At 39.5% G+C, this 22,839-nt stretch overlaps 1 protein-coding gene across 1 annotated transcript in view; it reads left to right on the top strand.

The window, feature by feature from the left end:
- Positions 1–22,839, top strand: part of LOC139708053 (BDNF/NT-3 growth factors receptor-like) — a 224,244-nt gene that overhangs the window by 185,643 nt on the left and 15,762 nt on the right. Inside the window, exons 7-9 of the mRNA XM_071620037.1 lie at positions 13,014–13,376; positions 13,970–14,016; positions 14,693–14,962. Of these exons, the coding sequence (XP_071476138.1) occupies positions 13,014–13,376; positions 13,970–14,016; positions 14,693–14,962 (680 nt within the window). The remainder of the gene's footprint in view (positions 1–13,013; positions 13,377–13,969; positions 14,017–14,692; positions 14,963–22,839) is intronic.

Raw genomic sequence — 22,839 nt, forward strand, 5'->3', positions numbered from 1 at the left:
TGGGGCGTAGAATTGATTGAACATAATTTCAAACTCATATGACGTCACTGTGATGCTGATTTTTCATTTGCTACCAAAAATCGGTCTGTAAATGACGAATAAAGCAGTGCAAATCTTAGGCTGTTTTATTTTCTTTAAAGGTTAATTTGAAAAGAGGTTCATTTATCTTTTCACATTCACTGACACTGCTTATCTACTATCATTGAATACATGATGCTTACATAATTGGCCACAGAAAGTGTATAAACATTCGGCGATCGAATTCATGCTGCGCTGGAAGTTCCATATTATGCCCACGTACTGCAAAATAATACTGTTGTCCGTGTGAATTAGAATAAGTTTATGATGTACGCTGTACTTTTGGGGGAATTTCTTCACTCTATTCTAGCAGGACATAATGTGTGATATCAAATCAATCTCTCTACTTTATAACCTTAGGCCTATGCCATATCAATTTATACAAGCGCAACACTCGAAAAACCATTTTGTCTAATTTTACTGGAAAGATAACAAATTGTGAAGTCAATAATCAGGAGAATGAAAGGTTATGACTTAACAACTAAGAGTGAGTCTTCCGTGTATGAAGGTTTACTTGAAAAAGCTATAATAAAATATTTTTTTAATGAAAAATCTATCGGAATCACTATCATGTGAAATTATAAATTCATCCCCATTCCACAAGGATTTTTTTTTTCTCATCAGTCAGTCGTCGGAAGCATTTTTTTTTTTTTTTTTTTTTTTTTGCTTCCGGCAACCCACCTAAGTATATGGGATCACAGTCTGATGAATCCGATTTGTATTTGTCGCCTATCAGGTCAATGTCAGACAGGTCGGGCATGATCCCATGAGGCAAGATCGTCCGATGAGGATCACGCGAGCAATGTCTGACATTGACCTGATAGTCGACCGACACAGTCGGATTCATCAGACTGCGATCCGATACACTTTGGTGAGCAGCCGGATACCAACAGACTTTGCTTCCAAAGAGTAACCGATGAGAATAGAATATCTGTGTTTAGGTGTATAACGTTCTATCTGCATATGTCAAGAGTAGGATCGAAGTATCTAGGTGTCCATACAGTATGTATGGCAGAGGGAATAGCTTGTTTACAGCAGTGGCTATGACAATATGGACTATAATATGGCTATGACCTTGATTATGTGCAATTATGTACTCTTTTATCTTTGAAAGAAGGGTCTTTTAGGTGCCGGAACTAGCCCTATTCATATATTTATAACTCTGTTTACCTCTAATTCAGTGTGAATCATGTTTGCGGGCATTTAACGTGCAAGAAAAAAAATGAATTAAAATATAATGCCGCCCTCATGCGGCGCCGTATGATAACAGAATTCCTAAGCGGCTGCTAGGTCCAAAATATACGTAATGTGCCGCGGAAAATCGGCTCTAACACAAAAAGTGGCAAAAGGTGGCAGCCAAATCTGGTATCAGCTTAAAGCTGAGACATCAGGAAATGTTGTGGTAATAGAATTTAGTTGGAAATCCGTGGCAATCTAAACTTTTCATTTGGATATATTAAAAAAGACAAATAATTACCCTCTTTTCAAGGATATTTACCGAAAAATGTTCATGAAGATTAGGTTTCTTTGCATTTTTACGGCATTCATGACGTAAGATAAACTCTGACAAATATGTGGGAGAAATTACAGGTTGATATCTCAAAAACTATATGTCGAAATTACGTTTTCATTAAAGAGGTTACAATTTGCTTTGAAACTCTTAAAATGTTGTATTTTGCTACTTCAGGTAGGAAATATATCCCTTTAATGTACATATCTGATTTAAATATTTCAATGAAATATTCTTCAAAGTGTTTCCTCTCAAGAGCGCATGTCAAAAATTAAAAAATCCCAAGTGCCCAAAATGACTTTTGGCGCACTTTGGTATCTCTCTGGCCCACTGTGCGCCGTAAAAAATTTGTCAATCGTTACTTGATTTTAGCACAAACGAACTGCCATTGCACACCGCTAATACATACGTAATACAAACAAACACCAACAAACACTCAAACAAACCTCATAATGCAAACAAACCGACTCAACACTTTTTTCCTTGATATTTATTGATTTCATTCAAATCATTCATAAATCGACCCATTCTGGGTGCAACATGAACAAAAAAAAGTTACAAATGGCAATTCGAAACAAAAGCAAATCCATTTGTCAATTTATACCACAAATAATCTCACTTCAACATAGATAACTCGATTATAGACCAACCCTACTAATAATTTCTTCACGAGAAAGTTTTGACATGTATTTTTGACATGTATATTCCTTGAATATATTGGTTTGGATCATGTAACACCTTCTTACTTACAAGGGCATATACATAAAAAAACACACAAATATATTACACAAATCTAGAATGAAATCAGTCATAAAAGACCCCACCACCCCTCCCCTCCCAAACCGAAACAAATCTAGGGCCTACATCTATCCTAAATATTAAATCCTACCAACATCCGTCATACCATTTATAACTATCCTTCTTCAAATCCAATCCCCAACCCACCAACCCCTGATTAAACAAAACCTAAATCATCTCACACCCACATTCACCGACCCAAATACATACATACATACACACACACACACACACACACACACACACACACGAAGGTTCGTTATTCCGAAGTTTCGTTTTTTCCGAGGCTTCATTTATCCGAAACACACAATTCCCTATACCTAGTGGTTCGTTGATCCAAAAATGAAATTCGGAATAACGAACCTTCGGAATAATGACCCTTCGAACGAATGAGCCTTCGGACGAATGAGCCTTCAGAATAACAAACTTTTGCAATAACGAAATGTAACCCCCTTCCCACATACCGACGCACACCCGAACCGATACCACATCCTTCCTGATGAAACGATTTCCCAATGTTGATAAATAAGACATAATGGACCGTATGCAGAAAAGCAGCATCCGCCCGCACGCAAGCTCCACTCCGAATTCATATACAAATCTGCCAAACAATCTCATCAAATTCAAAGCTGCTGATAAAATCAATATCAATGTTTATGCCAGCAACAGCTTACTAGGTATCCCTCCCCACGCGCAGCTAAAAAACACATACGCAAAAAACTGACATAATAAACACATTCTTCCATCACACACACACACACACACACACACACACTCACACACACACGCACACGCACAAACGGACACTAAATTATCATGTGCACGCGCACATACACACTTTCTTGAAACCTCACCATGACTTTTTACATGGCATGTTTGCATGGATGTAGCCATGTAAGTTATGTGTTAGTATTTCAATGATTATGTCCAGAACGATATTACCCAGCAAAATGTGCTTCGAGGGCGGGCGACAATCCGTGTAGGGGGCGACAATCCGTGCCGCCAACGCCCGTCACGGATTGTCGCCCCGAGCAGGAGGCGACAATCCGTGTAGGGGCGACAATCCGTGTCGCAACAGCTGTGCTTGTTGTGGGAATTGTGTCGCTTGAATGTTTCGTTCCTATTATCTTCTGCGTGCTTAAGGCCCCGTCACACTATAGCGTATAAATCAGCGAACGCCTAGCGGATGGGCAAAATTTGGCAAAGTCCAGATACGCTCGAATACGCTCGAATTCGCAAGCAAAATGTGGTTTTCGAACGTTCGCCTAACGAATGATGAGCATATGCTAACCGTGTTACGAGCGGATAAAGTAACGAATGAAAGCGAATGCGTACAGTCCATCCAACGGATGCTGAGCGGACAAAGCGAATGAGCAGCGAATGCCCAACATATGCTAAGCGATACTGTGGCAATCACGTGACCGATCTCGGCTGACGTATACTTCACCAAATAATTTTGAGGAGTGACAGTGTCAAGTAATGTGACTGTGAAAATCGCCCCAAAAAGAAGGAAGCAGAAGTCACCACCAAGTACTCCTGATGTCACAACCCTCGACAGTCCTCAAGATTCCCCTAAAAGTGCACTTCCTTCTGATGATCACGTTGACGATGATGTTGGTAGTCCAACATCTTCCATTTCGTCTGGTGCCTCCAACTTTCACAATTCCCAATTTCTATGCAGAGATTCCCATCTACTACAGGTTGACTTTTATAGCAGCGGTTTAGAATAATGTTATCCATAAAAGCATTGCAAGTGCGGTCATTTTCTACAATTTATTACTTAATGCCAGAATATTATGATGAAATGTCATGTGGGGGCTATGGCATAGTGGATAAGACTCCCAACTCCCGAACTCCCGGATTCGAATCCCGCCCAGTACATTCTTGGACAAGATTTTTTACCCACGATGTCCTTCTCGACCCAGGTGTATAAATGGGTACCTGGTAACGCTAGAGTAATAATAATGGCAGATCCCTCTGGTAAAGCAGTGGCAACGCTGAAGAGGCTACCCTGGGTAAATAAGATTTTTTTTCTTATCATTATTATTATCATCATTATTATAATTATGTGTGCTATGAATATCTATTGTTATTTGTTTTTTCTATAGGTTCTCCCATCCATTTTCGCACTTTTGTCATTTAATTTCGTCCCGAGAAGCACATGGAACGCAAGTCCTAACTTCAATTTCGTCAATTGTCATTGTAATTCGTTTTTCGTCAAACATTTTCGAAGACATAGCATTCAAAATCGTCAATTGTCATTCAAATTCATCCCTCCCCTCTGACGAATCGCAGAATGTGAAGATCAAATTCGTTTTTGTTCACGCAATTTCATGAATTTTTTCATTCAAATTAGCCAGATGTTGTCGATTCTTTATTTTGAGGGTGAACCAACTTTAAGCAGACATATTTTTACTTTCTCTCGTAAATTGTATCGCTACACATTATTCCCTAAACATTTGCTAAGACAATACACATATCATAATGCATGAAGCAAACTTTAAATTTTGTACCCTGGAAAGCAGCAAACAAAGTTATGCCATCCATTCTTTGACATTAAACAAGCTACAATTTTACACTTAAAATTTTGTCTTTAATCATGTTTGCCTAGAAATCGTTTGTCAGTGTTTTCGTATACGAGACGGTACGTCTGTTTGTTGTATCAGTGTGTACTCGGATTGCTTATGCGTGTGTATCTGTGTGTGAGGGGGGACCCTCGTGTGTATGTTAACTCCTGAATGTAAAATGTGAACGGTTACAGAAAAAAAAATACATAAATGACTGGGAAATCACACCGGGTAGAGATATGAGACGAATATGAATGGAAATTTAACGAAAATTATTGACAAAAAGCGAAATCATTCCTGCTGTTTTGTGTGCTGCGAGTGAGACTGACGAATTTGAACTGTAAATGACGAAAATGTATGCCAAATTACTGAATTGAATGGACTTTACTGAAAATGAACGATGAAAGACGAATTTGAAAGTAAGATTAGCCTATTCCCGACACCCCGCGACGAAATTGAAATAACAATTTGTGAAATTGAATGAAAAAGGTTTGAAAATGAATGGGAAAACCTATACTACGTTTAATTAACGTGTGTTGCTGTGCAGATTTGCTGGGCGAATGTGGACGAACGGTGGACGAATAAGAAACGAATGCAGAGCGACCAAAACTTTCGATTAGCGGATGCTAAACGAACACAAAGCGGATTGTCATTACGTTCCTCATCCGCTCAAGATTTTGGACATTTCCAAAATCAAAATTTGGCACCGGCGGATCTCTGCGAATCTCTGCGAACAGCTAGCGGATACAGCGAACGTCAAGCGGGTCACGAACGACGAGGAACGGATGTGAGCGTATCTCCAAATTTTTCAGATCCGCTAGGCATTCGTTGGCTCGATCTGCTCTAATGAGACGAGGGCTTTACGTAGACACACGAACGCTCACACACAACACACATACGTAGGGCCTACGTATCCAACGAACACCAAACCCCTCAGATATACACTCAGGCAGGCACAAAACTGCGCCCACAAGCACGCATCACCACACACCCTTTGATATACACATACGCCACTATATACCCACATACACACGTACGCATACAGGCACACGAATACACACAGACAAACAAACCACTACCACTATACAACCACCACACATGCACAGTTTCTACATATTGTATAGTTATACTTCAAACACACACACACACACACACACACACACAGCTATATGCAAACGCATACACAAGTCACTTATTATACATACCATGCAGCCCCCAACACACACACACACACACACACACACGCACACACACAAACACACACACACACACACACACACACACACGCACACACACGCACACACACACACACACACACACACACATACGCATAACTTACCAGTCACACCCATCCCACCAAAGCATAACACCGGAGCAACCACCCCGAGCCGGGGGCGAAAATTTTTGACGGGGCGACAATTTATGTCGCAACAATTTTTTTTTTTGCCATCATAAATTGTCGCCATCGAGGTCAAAAATTGGGAACTGCACAAGCGTTAAAGATTGTCGCCAGACGACAATCTATGACGGGGCGACAATCTTTGATGGGGCGACAATCTTTGTCGCAACAGACGTGATTTTACCTCACCTGAGCCGAAGGCTCAAGTGGATTGGAGGAGTGGATGGATGGGATGTGGGTTTATAGAGGGACAGGTGTGTGTGTGTGTATATGTGTGTGGAGTGGGTGGATGATGGTGAGTGTAAGCGAAATGCGTGTGTGTGTGTGTAAGGGCTCGCGCGCATGTTTGTGGGTGAGGAATCTCTGTATGTGTATTTGTATGGTGTGATGAATCATGATAGGAATGCGCCTTAAAAAAACTTCATTGACCTGTGACCTTTGACCTTGAGGTGACCTCCATGTATGGTATAATGTGAAACTTTGTATAACCGCCCTTCCTTCAAAGTTTGATTGAAATTAAGGCCCTGGGTACAGATCTATTCAAGACTTTTTGTAGCGTTACGGACAGACTACGGACGGACGAACGACGGACGGACAGACATCGCAGGTAATCCCTATAAAGTCTCCCCTCACGTCCGGTGGGCTCGAAAAAAAAAAGACGTACACACATACTTACACACATGCATACATGCATACATACATACATCCATGAATTCAAAAGCAATGAACATAAATTCGTTTGACCACAAGTCACTCCACATGAATAGCTATTTTAAGACAATGGCCGAGAAAAGCTATTTATCAAATTTATCAAAATGGTGATTATGATAATGATAGGAACAAGAATACTTGCAGGGTGAGCAGTACAGCTGTGTTTGTTGAAATGAGAGGTTCTGAGTTATTGCAGTCACACTAAGTTTGAATAGTCTCCTGAATATATTTTTGACTGTATCTACAGTATATCACTTTATACGAGTGGATTGTTACTATCATGGATCGCTTTCAAATGACTATTGCCACCTTGAGAATGGTGACTTATACACGATTTGTCTATAAAGCTTTACAAGAAGGTGGGAAAGTCCCATCTCCCTGTAGTCTGGGTGCCCAAGCCACTTTTTGGGCCTAACCTTATTTTACCGTCCACCCAATGTTTTTTGATGGTTTTACCCTATTTCGAGGGTGCTGAATCCGAATCTGGATGATGCAACTCTTGCATCCTTGAGGGTTTTGAGATATTCAAGATGGCCGCCAAAATGGCCGCCCAAACCGGAAATCCCCATGTATTTCCTTCTAAATGGTGAGAAATTAAAAACAATAGATGGTTTTATCCTATTTCGAGGGTGCTGAATCCAAATCTGGATGATGCAAGTCTTGCATCCTTGAGGATTTTGAGATATTCAAGATGGCCGCCAAAATATGGCCCCCAAAACCGGAAATTCTCACGTATTTCATTCTCAATGATGAGAAATTGAAAACAATGATGGTTTTACCCTATTTCGAGGGTGCTGAATCCAAATCTGGATGATGCAGGTCTTGCATCCTTGAGGATTTTGAGATATTCAAGATGGCCGCCAAAATGGCCGCCAAAACTGGAAATTAACATGTATTTCCTTTTAAATGGTGAGAAATTGAACACAATTGATAGTTATACCCTGTTTGGAGGGTGCTGAATCGGAATCTGGATGATGCAACTCCTGCATCCTTGAGGATTTTGAGATATCCAAGATGGCCGCCAAAATGGCTGCCAAAACCGGAAATTATCACGTATTTCATTCTCAATGGTTCAAAATTGAGAACAACAGGGGGGTGTTTCATCAACGTTTGTCAGCGCTGACAATCACCATGATAACAGTCAGTGACCAGAGCATCTCAGCCAATCAAAACCAAGGATTTTGCTGAAATTGTCAGCGCTGACAAACGTTGATGAAACACCCCCAGATGGTTATATCCTATTCCGTTTTGAAAATGGCCGCCAAAACCGGAAATTTCCACGTATTTTAATTTTAATGTTTCGCAATTGAGAACAATTTTATTGATGATTCTACCCTATTTCGATCACTGTGCTGAATGCGAATCTGGACGATGCCAATCTTGCAGCATTGAGAGTTTGGAGATATTCAAGATATTCCAGAATGGTGAGAAATTGGCAACAATTAATGGTTTTACCCTATTTCAGGTTTGCGTCAATGGCATAATCCAAACCCAACCATACTCTGCTGATAAACGAACGCATATTGTACATCCCAGTTTGAACTTGCTGTACAGTGAAACCAGCTTGACCGGATATCTTGGAGTTTGTAAGATACAGCAGCACTGTGCCAGGAATGAATCTTGCAAGACTACAGATGTAATTGAATATTTGAAAGATTACACTCAATTACATTTCAATATGATGTAATATTATATATATATATATATATATATATATATATATATATATATATATGTATAGATGTAAATGTATATGTATATATATATATACATACATATATATATGGGGCGACAAACCTCGTATCTACAAAATGTCACATGTTCAGGAGAGAAAAACAAAAACAAAACAAAAAAGCAAACAAACATGGAAGCCAAAGCAATATAACAAATGAGAGAACCTTCCCTTTGACATGCCATGGTAGCTTCATTTTTGGGGTAAGACAGCTAAGGTTTTGGACAGGACATCATTAACTGATTATCTGACTGTTTATTCAAAAAAAGTCATTTTCACTAAAATTTCAGATACAGGGTCTTGTCGCCCAAGCGACGATGTCATATATACACACGAGGGGATGGAAAAATCACAGGTGACGCGCAGTAAAAAACAAACAAACAAACAAACAAACAAACAAACGAACGACGACATGTAAGGTAATAATTGATAGTCCAGTACTTACGAATATCATAATCATCCAGAGTGCTTTTGAAATTACCCTTATATTGATATCTACTATAGTGTTCATGGATGCAACCATTTCTAGTGACATAATCAGAATATGCCACAAGTTTCATAAGAGTACGCGGCGAGACTCATAAGAATACAAGACAAATTTCAACAAAAAATACCAACAGGCCATAAAATAATATTACTCTAAAAGGACTAACTTCACATCAGTCTGCGGAGCCCTTATTGGCTACCACAGGCATTACTTTATAACAATTGTGCATAAAGAAATCTTTCAGTCTTATTTTGTGTTTGTACATTTCAGTATGATGTCAAGATCATTTTTTCTTTCCATTACGTGTTAAAGTTCCGTTTGAGACATATCGGAATATCTCAGTATATTACAATACCATTGTGACAGTCATTTTGGATGCCATTAATTGTTGGCTGATTTAACAAATTTGCTCCATCGAGTTGAATTCAAGAATTCGGATTATTGCTTTTAATCCCTCGCTTCACGTTATAGCACAATATTTCACAATTCATCAGAAAATATCAAGGAATTTCCGTTTATGCAGGACATTTGTGAATATCTCAAAAACTTCAGCACCCTCGAAATAGGGTGAGACCATCAATTTATTTTCAAATTTTCACTATTTAGAAAAAAAATATTAATATTAGAATTTCAATTTCTGCCAATTATTTTGGCGGTCATCTTGGACATCTCAAAACCCTAATGAAAAATGGCAACAACAAAATGTCGAGGGTGCTGAATAGGGTCTCAAAATTTTCAATATTGACAGTTATTTTGGCGGTCATCTTCGAATTTTCAGAACCCCCCAAAACACAAGAGTTGCATCAGCCAGGTTCGGATTCAGCACCCTCAAAATAGGGTAAAACCACGAATTGTTTTCAATTTTACACCATTTAGAACAAATTAGGGGGCCTACACGGTCATTCGGGGCCATTTTGGCGGCCATCTTTATCATCTCAAACCATTAAGGATGCAATAACTGTATCCTGCATCTTCAAATTCAGCAAACTCAAAATAGGGTAAAAACCATAAATTTGTTTTCAATTTTACACTATTTACAAGTAAAGGGGGTCTACATGTGAGTTTCCATTTTTGTGGTCATTTTGGTGCCATCTTTATTATCCCAGAACCCTTAAGGAGACAAGAGTTTTATCAAGATTCTGATCCAGCACCCTCGAACTAGGGTAAAACCATCAATAGTTTTTCAATTTCTAACCATTTAGAAGGAAATACAGGGGAATTTCCGGTTTTGGCGGCCATTTTGGCGGCCATTTTGAATATCTCAGAACCCTTAACGATGCAAGAGTTGCATCATCCTGATTCGGATTCAGCATCGTCGAAATAGCTTCGAACTATCAATTGTTTTTAATTACTAACCATTAAGAAGGGAATACATAGGAATTTCCTATTTGGGCGGTCATTTTGGCGGCCACCTTGAATATCTCAAAATCTTCAAGGATGCAAGAGTCACATCAGCCAGATTCGGATTCAGCACCCTCGAAATAGCTTACAAACATCAATTTTTTTTTCCAATTTCTCACCATTTAGAAGGAAATACATGGGAATTTCCGGTTTGGGCGGCCATCTTGGCGGCCATCTTGAATATCTCAAAATCCTGTAGGATGCAAGAGTTGCATCATCAAGATTCGGATTCAGCACCCTCGAAATAGTGTAAAAAACCATCAATTGTTTTCAATTTCTCACCATTTAGAAGGAAATATACGGGAATTTTCGGTTTGGGCGGCCATTTTGGCGGCCATCTTGAATATCTCAAAACCCTCAAGGATGCAAGAGTTCCATCATGCAGATTCGAATTCAGCACCCCCGAAATAGGGTAAAACCATCAAAAAACATTGGGTGGACGGTAAAACAAGGTTCTACCTTTGGCACCAGACTACTGGCTTTGGCATGCACAATGACAAAGTCATGCATGTACGCTACGCAACGCCGAGGCGAGCGATCGAGACTTAATGAACAATTCATGATTGCGTTTGTCAGAAGTCCTGACAGGAAAACAAAACAAGTGAAAAAATGGCAAGGGTATTCATCCCATTTATTTTCCTTATTCCACCCGAAAAAACATACACACGCACACACACACACACACATACATTAGGCTGTAAAACAAAGGAAAAGTTAATATGACTTGATGAATGAATGGAAATATGCCCACCACCCCCTCTTTAGACGATCCCTATACACATATCCTCCTCACCAAGATTACCTCCCGAAAAAAAATAAAAGATTATGAAAACATAGAAAATATATACAAAGAAACAAACTTATTTAAAAACTAGAGAAGCACTCTGAGAGCGCATACCTCCACCGAGCTACTCATTTCCACCACCGATCTTGTTCTTCCATAGAGATGAGTGATTTCCACCCTTCCGTATGCGTGCTGAAAGTCGCCCGAATTCCCAATATACATGTAGAAGCCTTTTGTTACGTCGTCAATTTCTAGCTGCGCGGCGCGCATCGCCCCTAGCAAAAACTAGAGCACGCACTTATAAAGTGCGCATAATTATAAAAACCACAAAAATGCGTAGCTTGAACTCCCAAGTTCATTGACCCTACCTGCCAAAATATCAAAAATCCTTCATATATCCACAAAATTGCATTGCCGGATCATTACCAAAATTAAATCATCTGTTACTTGTGTCATTCTCAACCTTTCTTGTACATTTTATGCAAATCCGTTCACAACCTCTTTGAGTTTATTTGCACACGGACAAACAAATACCGAAGAAAACATAACCGTTGGCGGAGGTAAAAAGACTCGTCAAGTGGAGGGATGTACATACACGATTGACCAGCTTGTCATGGGTTTGGTACTTCTAGGTGGTCTATCTGCTTGGCTGAGAAAGGTGCAGTGGTCCTTAAAGACCCGGTAGCTTAGGGATACATGGAGCGGGAGGACTGGGCTGGCTCGAATGTATTCGAGAATCCCCGTGAGGAATTGTGTACAGCTTTATCATAGATCTCTATGTAAGAACACACACAGCCGAAGAATCTCGATTGGAGTCGACCTCTACCGAAAACTCGAAAAGCGTACGCTTCGATGCACAATTATATTAACTGACCGGCGCTATTTGTGGTTTTGTAATGTACTCCGGTGGGCAGAGAATGAATCGGTTCCCCATGAAATCCTATACGCTACCGGGTCTTCAAAAATCAATGTATGACTCACTGGCATAAAATTATCCTCAACTGAAATGTGTATAAAACTATATGACGTGTCCTGACATAATGAGAATCACAGGATGATGTCCATTCTTTGTGTTAAAAGACAGAATTGGTACTAGGATGATAGTTTATCACACCAAGTGGGTGGTAGTCGCATAAACATCAGGCTCACTGAAAAACAAAACTGAAAGTTGAGTTAAATCTTTACATTCTTACACAACATGGATATCAGCTCCTTCATTATCACAAACGTGATGAGACACTTGCAAACTAAATTGACTTTATATTTGTCAGGTCAGCGTGGACTTTGTTTTAATTTCGTAAGCTTGTACTCGCCGCATCAGTTCTTTATTTGTTATTTCTTCTATCCCCATTCTTAATACATTGCGGGTACAGTGCTTCTTCCTCTTCCATTTTATCCTCGGGTCTCTTCTTTCTTCGCCTCCTTCACGCCCTCTCGTCTCCTTTTCTTCCACCATAACCTCCTTCTTTCCTCATTGTTCAACTTATTTTTTTTCCTCTCAATTACAATCCTATGTTTTGTTATTGTTGTTGTTATCCTCAAACAGTGGCACCAATCATCAATGTGTTCACTGGTCCTGTGAAACGTTTCCACTACTGCATCGAGCTAAACGTCACGGCCCTGCCCTTACCCAATGTCACCATCCTCCACAATGGCACCAAGGAGCTGCACTACGACAGTCGCATCTCTAACGTTACACTCAACTCATACACGTCCATGCGAAAGTACGAAGTATCAATCATTGAAGACTGGGAGATTTTCGGTTGCCTCACTTTCCTCCTGCCGTCACATTACGACAACGGCAACTATACACTAGTAGTGTCCAACGAGATGGGAACTGCGCGCAAGAACCTCAGTGCCATCTTTTTCAACGGTGGGGGTCAGTCTCTTAATTGTACTGTTCTGATTTGTAGTCCAGAGATATGAGTGACTCCATAACTCCATTCGATTCAATTTTCGGTCGAAGTTCTTATATTAAAACAGCTAAGAGAATTAACGAGTAAGTTATATGAAATTGTTCAAGAGAAATCTACCAAATGAGGTTCTTCTGCATCTACAGTTTGATAGAGCTAGGTACTGTACTAGGTTTTTGTCTGTAACTTTAAGATATTTTAGGTTCATGCTTAGTGGACTTCAATTTCTTCATTACAATGAAAGGCATGAAAGAGGTTTTGGTCGATCTGCGAATTACTTCAGCCTTTTTGAGAAAATGGAGGAAACCTATCCATAATGTTACAGACGCCCTACTCAAATATTCAGCTTTCTACATACTCTGAGAAAGCGCCTTTTCGAAGTGTATTGAATTAATTCATCAAATTCAACATTTCGTCTTGGTGTTTTAATGCTTATCGGACAAACTTGTTATAATATTTTCTGCAAAAACTGACATAAGCAACGTTGAAGAGAAAGTGAACGACTTCAATATCGATACTGTCTCATTTCGAGAATGAAGAAGAATCACATATGAGTGTCATGCAAACCGTCATTTTTTTTTTTATCAAGGTGGTCAGACATCACCCAAGCACTACTTTGTCGATCAGACTAAGCTAGCTAGATTCATTCATTCATTTATTTTTTCATTTCCAACAGAAACATATAGATATATTACGGAAATTGAATACATAGATTTTATCATGATACAAAATAAAGGATAAGTTTACAAAAAATTGTAAGTATACGGAAATGTTGGAAATTGGGAGGAATGCTAAAAAGCTGGGCTTGTAGGGTGCATTCCTCCCGTGCTGACGATGCTGACGTGCCACTCAAAAAACATCTGCCGTCTGCTAGATATTTTTCCCCCAGGGTATGAAAATGTATTATGTTGTGCAAGCTGTCTGTTTTGCATTATTTCCCCTTTCCGTCTAACATGTAATATAGAAATCACCAGTTATCTGTGTTTATTGCTCTTGAATGTATGTGAAACGGGCAACATGTTGGTGTGATTGTGCATTGACAACGGTATGTCGTCATTTTTTCTGTGCTGGTAGGCGTGCTTGCTGTGGCATTGCTAGGAAAATGTTACGGCAGTATGAACACGTCATAGCAGCAGAGAGAAAATGCCATGATTAACTTTATACTAACTATGAATGATGCGAATGTATCCACTACTAATGCATTTAATTATCATCTGCATGTGTGATCTCCTGAAAACAAAAATAACGGTGTTCATGTGTTTTCGTTCTGGCCTAACGATTCCAAGCTAACTAAATCCTCCTAGCCTCGTAGGGGTCTTGTCCTTGTCCATTCACAAACAATCTATTCGTATTCTTTGTCGGGAATTTGTTGGTGGTGGGCACACATCTCACTTCTATCGTTTTGGTAATGGGGTGGATGGACTTCATTTCTTCGTTCGCTTTACGACATGGAGCTCCGTACCCGCAGCCCGAGACCCCAACAACTACCAATCCAAAGGACAGGACTCCAGTCAAGAACACACCAAAATCAACCATGATAAATAACCCAGCCAATCACCCCCGAAAAGTGACAACCGTTGCAGTAAGTATATGACGGAAAAGACGTGAAGAATCGCTGTTGTTTTCCAGGAGGTTCAACCACAGTACAATATGGTTGCCACGTGGTGGCAGCATCACAAACAGTGCATGCTTCTTTTTGTTTCTCGTTTACTCTTGTTTCCATCAGCTTTCAGTATCGATGCATCTTCATTGAATTAATCATCACTCTATCCCTGTCATCCTCTTTCTATTCAGCGGTGTTGCTTCGTTGGTTTGTGCATGTTCTTTGTACATTTTGAGTCGTCTTTGTAGTTTGCGTCTGCGCAGTTGCATCTACCGGTGTAAAGTGCCCGCTCCTGATTCCCTGCAGTTTTCTTTAAACTTCGCAGAAAGATGTGACTTGTGTTTTTTCTTTCGTCTCGTGCTGCATGACGTTAGTTAGCACATGACGTGTTGTACCTAAACGCATGATTGATTGTTATTCGTTATTACTGGGGAAAAAACACAACCCGAGGTAGAAGCACGTTCGGTTTGTCGCTCCAAGGTTCAGAGCTGTTCGTTTTATATACATTGTTCTTTTAAAAAAAAAGAGAGAAGTAAGCTTCTGTGTTTAATTGTGTTATGTGTTGTCGATCTATTTGTTTTATTCATTTCTCCGTGAAGTGTCAGTGCCAAACTTCACTAACGTTCCAACACCTTCCCCTAGTCTTCCCGAAACGCGCAAGACACCGGTCTATGTGAGTATACAGCGTCTCTCTTTCACTCCTCATTCAACTTGTTTCCATAAATAACGTTCTTTTAAATCAGGTTTAATGAAAATGTTTTTTCGCATAAGGGCGTGTCATTTAAAAAAAGCCTTAGTTACTTTAAGGACGTAAGAAAGACAATTTCGTTTGATATCAAAGTATTCATCACGCCATTGCTATCTCTGAAAAGACCATACTGTCTTTTTTTTTTTTTTTTTTTTTTTTGGTTGAACAAATCAAATCAATGATTGGTTAGGCCTCTTAAAGGAAAATTCCAGTCTAATTTTATGTTATGAAAACAGAAAAATCGGAGAGATAGATTAGTGTAAACTTGAGCAAGAAAGTCAAAACACACAGATATTAATTTTTTGTGAACAAACAGTTAATATCTGTAAAAAAAAAATCAAATCAGGGAGAAAGATAGACTGGCAACACGGGGGGGGGGTGGAATAAGTGTTGAGCGTCTCTGCATTTGGATGTAAAACAAAATCACCCATTTTTAGCTCACCTAGTCGTGCGTCGTCTGTTGTGCGTTGTCCGTCATTCGTCGTGTAAGCTCTTACATTCTCATCTTCTTCGTGAAAACGCCAGGACCGATTTTCACAAACTTGGCAGGTAGCATCTCTATGGGGATATGATCTCAAATGGGCGCCATGTCCCACCTGGGGGAGGGGCAAACCCCCCAAAAGCAAGGAATCTTATACAATCTTCTTCTCTAGAACCAGGAGTGATAGAGCTAAGTTGATACTTTGAGTTAGTACATTGAGGACTGTAGTTTCAAGTCTGTTAATGGCGGAATCAGGCCCCCACCCCCTTGGGACCCATGGGTTAGAATCTCACTTTGTTCAACTGGGCACCATGCTCCCCTTGAAGCCCCTAGGGCCTCCCCCCTCCATTAAGAAATATTTCTTCCCTAAAACCTGAAGTGATAAAGCGAAGTTAATACCATGATTTCGTACATTGATGACAGTAGTTCCAAGTTTGTTCATTGCAGATTCAGTGATGTCCCCCCTCCTTTTGAGTTATGGGGGGATCCAAATGCGCTCCTTAATTGTAAATTTCCATCTTCTTCCTAAAAACAACATAATGGATTTTCACCAAACTTGGTAAGAAGCATCTCAAGGGGATAGGATCTCAATGTGTTAGAATGGGCACCATGCTCCTCTCAGGGGTCCCAGCGGGCCCAAACCTCCTAAATTAAGAAATATTCAGTAATATTCAGTAATCTGATGTGATAAAACTTAAGGTCTATTTTTCAGACTGGCATAATCCAGCTCTCAAAGCTGCCCAGCCTCAAGTTTCCAATGTTCTCAGGTATGAATCTGCAAGAATGCATGGGAGGTGAACTTGCGAAACTGAGGTGAGCGCGAGACTCCCAGGTCTCTTGTTATTTTTCCTCCTAGAAATTTTTCGAGAAAAATGAAAGTTAGTGAGATATTAAGTAAAAAAAACATATGGAGAGCTGCTCAACACCTACATCATTCAGTTACAAATTTGTCTTGCTCTCTAAAGTTTTACAATTCATACATTTTTTTTAAGTGTCCGATTTGTTTTCCCCAAAATCTTCACTGATTTGCTGCTCCGATATTTTTTTTCATACAAAGCAACATGATGTCAGGATAGAATTTCCATATAACCATGTCCCTATCCATGTAAAATTCATACGAATTTTCCCATGTCTCCTTCCACAGAGATGGTTCCGTGCAAATTTGAGTTTGTCATACATAAAAACCGCATTTTTATTCTTCATAAAGAGGGAACTAGTTTATGACCACAGTATTGGACAAGATCGTTGTGTCCTTCATCGATTTCGCAATACAAGTTATGTCCTTCAAGTTAGCGTCTTTTTTTTTCTCTTTTCATCTCTTTGATTAGTTTTGAAACGGCTGTATGGAAATGTTGAGTCTTGATTCGCTTTCAATGTTCAAGTTTAACTCCTTGCAGTCACTAATTACGCTTTCCCAAAGCTTCTGAGAAACTGTTACACATCAATAGACTTCAGACGGAATAGATGAAACAGACACCAATTGGGCATGAGTGCACCTACGTGAGAGGTTCATGTCCAGTTTCTACTTTTTTTTTTCTAGCAGTATTTGCGGCAAGTCATAATCTCGTTGGAACAAGAAGAAGTCGATCTTCCAGCTCACCTGAGTCGAAGGCTCAAGTGAGCTATTGCGATCGCTCTTCGGCGTCCATTGTCCGTCGTGCGTCGTGCCTAAACTTTTTACATTTTCATCTTCTTCTTGAGAGCCCCATTACCGATTTTCACCAAACTGGGCAGGTAGCATCCCTAGGGGGATAGGATCTAAAATTGTTCAATTGGGCACCATGCCTCACCTGAGGGACCCAGGGCGGCCAAACCCCCCCCCCCCCCCCAAAAAAAAAAAAAAAGAATCTAAAAAAAGAGAAATCTTCTTTTCTAGAACCTGAAGTGATAGAGCTAAGTTAAAGGTGTAATTTACCATTTGCAGATGAAACAAAAACCCAGCATTAGTGCTTTAAAATAGTTCTAAAGTCTGAGTTAAGGACAGAAACAACCACTGTAAAAATCTGAATCTGGATAATTGATGTTAAGTATTGTTAAATACACAAAATGTGAACAATAGTTATGATAAGAATGCTTCCAGACTAAACCGTCTACAGTTATGGTTTATTGAGAAAAATACCGACATCTCCTTATATTTTAGGCTTTATTGCGAAAATTTTATATGGTAGGATGTTTTGTGATACAACAGACCTACACATATGCATCATATGTGATATCTTTAAAAAATTTTAAATCACTGCTCCCAAAAGTAAACTGTACCTTTAATACTATGGGTTGGTTTATTGATGACTGTAATTTCAAGTTTGTTCATGGAGGAATCAGGGGTGTCCCCCATGGGGACCCAGGGGAGGGGTCCTAATAGGCCTAAATTATACATTTTCATCTTCTTCTTGAAAACCCAATGATGAATTTTCACCAAACTTAGCATCTAGCATCCCTAGGGGGATAGAATCTCAATCCCTTCACAAATAAGCACCATGCCCCCACCACATTTCCTCCGTAAGGAATCTGTAAAGATTTTCTCTAGAGCAGAAGTGATTGAGCCAAGTTGATACAATTCGGTATTTTGATGACTGTTGTTTCAAGTTTGTTCATGGCAGACTCAGGGGTGCCCCCACCCCCCACCCCCCTTGGGAGCCAGGGGAGTGGGGTGGGATGGGTCAAAATAGAGACTTAAATTGTACGTGTTCATAGTCTTCTTGAAAACCCGTTGATGAATGTTCACCAAACGTGGCAGGTAGCATGCCAGGGGGTTAGCATCTTAATTGTTCAACTGGGCACCATGCTCCCCTATATAGGGGCCCCAAGAGGAGCCAATCCCCCCCCCCTCTAAGAAATGCAATGTATTTACAAATCCTCTTCTCTAGAACCAGAAGTGATAAAGCAAATTTGATACCATGAGTTTGTACATTGATGACAGACTGGCATAATCCAACTCTCAAAGCTGCCCCCGCCCCAAGTTTCCAACGTTCTCAGGTAAGAGTCTGCAAGAATGCATGGAAGGTAAACTTGCGATACTCAGGTGAGCTAGAGACCCCCGGGTCTCTTGTTTTAATTTTCTGTTACTGAAGGTTAATGTTTCTGTCTATGTTCACGTTTCCGTATACATGTTCATGTCACATTTTACCGCAGATGGAAATATTGCCTTCAAAGAATGCAGAATTCGTATTGTAATCAAATGTGTCTGTATGTGTTTGTGTACAAAAGTACTCTGACCAAATCAATTACTAGTACCCTTTCTTTCGAAGTGTGAAGATAAGTCGGTCTGTCAAGCTCAGAGGTTCATTTGTACGTGATCTTTGGACAAACCACACTCCATTGTGGTAATTTTGTAATTGTTGCTTAGGCGTTGTTGGAGACCTTGTTTATGTTCTCTTCTTCTTTATTGGTAGCTCTCCTTTACAGAGAATGAAGTTAGTGACGTCATTGTAACTTGAGATGAAAACTCACAATCTGAAAGCCAAACGACAGATAAATCATTTCGTAATCCGAAATCTGTAAAAACTAATCACTAGCCATTTTAGGTCAACATTGAGATGCTCTAATAATAAGCAAAAATCAAAAGAAATGAAAGGCATAAGGGCAATTCCACGGTTAGTGACGTTACATTTAAACAATGTTCATGAGTAAAATTATTTGCTTTTTGTACTAAATCGTCGTCTATTCATTTCAAGTCACAATCATGTTGCAGCATATTCCCTTTCTTTGGTTTTTTGAATATGAAACATACAAACAATACAATTTAAACAAATATGAGTGTTATCATTGTATTCCGAAAGGTCGGTTAATCACGTTGCGATAAAAGGACATGAGGAAGAAATCAATGCCTTCAAACAAAGCGATACCTCAAACACAATAATAATAATGATAATAATTGACAGTGCTTATATAGCGCATAACACAAAGTGATAATGTCCCTATGCGCTCAAAAAAATGAAAAGATTATACAAAAACATACAATTCAACTTTTGACAGCGATGGTACCGAGCTTCATGTTTTCTTACACTGTAAACAAATGCGTTTTCAAGGCAGACTTGAATCTATTTATATCAGTAATTTGTCTTAATTTCTGAGGTAAATTATTCCATAAGGTAGGGGCATTAAAAGCAAATGTTCGTTCTCCGTAAAATTTGGTTCTTCTGGTTGGAATAACAAATAAATCTTTACTTTTTGATCGAAGGTTCCTCTCTGGTGTGTAGATTTGAGGTAGCTCCCTTAGATAATGTGGAGCAAACATATTGAAACACTAAAATGCTAATAACAGTATCTTAAACTGAATCCGATTTTTCACTGGAAGCCAGTGTAAGCTTCTTAAGACTGATGAAATTTGTTAATGTTTCCTGATTTTGGATACTACGAGGGATGAGGGATTAATTTCAATTATAGCATCATGACAAATGCTCAACCAAATATTTTAAGCAATTCGACTCATAGTTTTTCAGCTAGACGCCAAAAGCATAGTTCATCACTTTATTCCCCCCCCCCTCGAGCGGTCAACCATATTCATAATGTTTGCTCCAGATTCTTAGAGACACCCCTTTAAAGGTAGGGAATCCCATTTGCACGCCTTAAATGAAGAGTTGTATAAATACAGTGGTATGTTGAAGAGAGTATCATATTAGAAACTCCCATAAAGTATTGAAAGTGGAAGGTAACATTTAGTACATTTTTTTGACCGTTAGATTTTGAATTGAATTGTTTTCGGGGCTCACCGTAAATTCCAGTACATTACTAGGCTACCTTTGCAGACCCATGTACTGCATGTGTGTCCATCATGTATATTTTGTGAAGAAAGTTCATAAACACTTATTAACATTTCTCTATACATTCTTGCCACGCACTCTATATGTTATTACATCAGCTCTTGTACTTTTAGATTTGTGTTTATAGATCACAAATACAGAAGAATGCAACAAAAAGGCTTAAGTGTGGCTGACACACAGAACTACTGAGAAGTTGAGTTTTGTGCATTATTCAAATTTTAGATAACTGTTGACTTCCAAATTTCTAAGCAGTGGCCTGAGCAAGTCCCCTGAGGTTCATATTTAATGTTTTGCTGCATTTTGGGAGGTCTGTAAAAGGTATTCCCTACCTTTAAGGGTAGAAATGGGTTAGGATTTTGACCTCCTATCATGGGTTTTGGAAGGAAGGCCATTAAAATTACCCCCCTATCACGGGCGTTTGGAAGGGAAGCCAGAGTCATTACCCCCACCCCCACCCCCTTTAACATGTCTTTAGAAAGGGAGGTAGCAAAGTATCATGGGGCAAAATGTTCTGCAAAAAGACAGCCCCCTCGGCATGCTCTACAGCATAACATGCACAGTAAGTACATTCAGGAGAACCGGGGCAAACACAAAGAGGCCTCATTGCCCCTATTTCGCAATTTTCGGGGTAGGGGTGAAACTAATCCTATTCGGGACCTTATTTCAGGCTTGTTCGCAAAAGCTTTGAAAATTACCCCTAATCAAAGATATTTCGGGAAAATACTAAAAGAACCCCTATTTTAACGATTTTCGGGATATTCCCCCGAATTGAGTCCCGGGGTAGGGGTGAAACTAATCCTAATCGGGACCTTATTTCAGGATTGTTCGCAAAAGCTTTGAAAATTACCCCTAATCAAATATATTTCGGGAAAATACTAAAAGAACCCCTATTTTAACGATTTTCGGGATATTTCCCCGACTTGAGTGCCTAAAATATACCCCTTTTCCCTGCAAATATCGGGGACGTGCATGCTGCACAGATGACCAACTGAATGGGGGGGGGGGGGGGGCTTTAACGTTAGGGATTTTATAGTTTGTCCAGAGTAACTCAACAGTTATTTCGCCCCTTAATATATCACATCTCTGGAATATGGAAGTGTATTCATTTTTTTTTTCCTACAGCAAAATGTGCAGGAAAAGATACTAAAGGAGCAAGCTGTAAATATTATTACCTCCAGTCCTACATGTCTGGAATATGGAAGTGTATTCATCTTTTTTTGTTATAGCAAAATGTGCAGGAAAAGATATTAAAGGAGCAAGCTGTAATTTACATTCAGCTCCATATTATTACCTCCCGTCCTACATGTACATTCTAATGATGATTATGACAATGAAAAACGCATTGTTTTGATTTCAAAAGACCATTGTAATTTCTGAACATTCATGGTATTGTATGATATCTTAAATAAAGATTAACATGGTAGGCACATTTCTTTTACTGATGTCATGTCCTCCTAAGCATGGATTGCCCATAAGAACCTTCACATAGGATGCATTGGTTTTTAAAAGCACCAATGTAAATACAAATGATTTGGGCCCGATGATCATGTCCTCTTCGCGCCAAAAAGGATTGAAAGGTAGGCATCACATCATGGACGTCAACGTTGAAGGGGATGGTGAGGGCGTCCTATCGTGTAGTGCACCATTTCTTAAAACAAATTACTAATACTTCCAAGCGTGACACTGTTTGGGGAAGGACGATATTGGTGACGTAAAATTGGCGGCTTTTTAAATTGTTTTCAGGACACAATGCAAGATATTAAGATTTCCAACTGGGCAGCAGATTGTTTCCATTTGTCTAATTCTGCTTGTGATTTACTCACTGTATGTATTCCCTGTCTTTAAAACAAATTTAACTTCCTAA

This window comes from Diadema antillarum, unplaced genomic scaffold (genome assembly GCF_040938485.1).
Source record: "Diadema antillarum isolate AM-2024a unplaced genomic scaffold, OU_Dant_1.0 seq00001296_RagTag, whole genome shotgun sequence".
NCBI lineage: Eukaryota > Metazoa > Echinodermata > Echinoidea > Diadematoida > Diadematidae > Diadema > Diadema antillarum.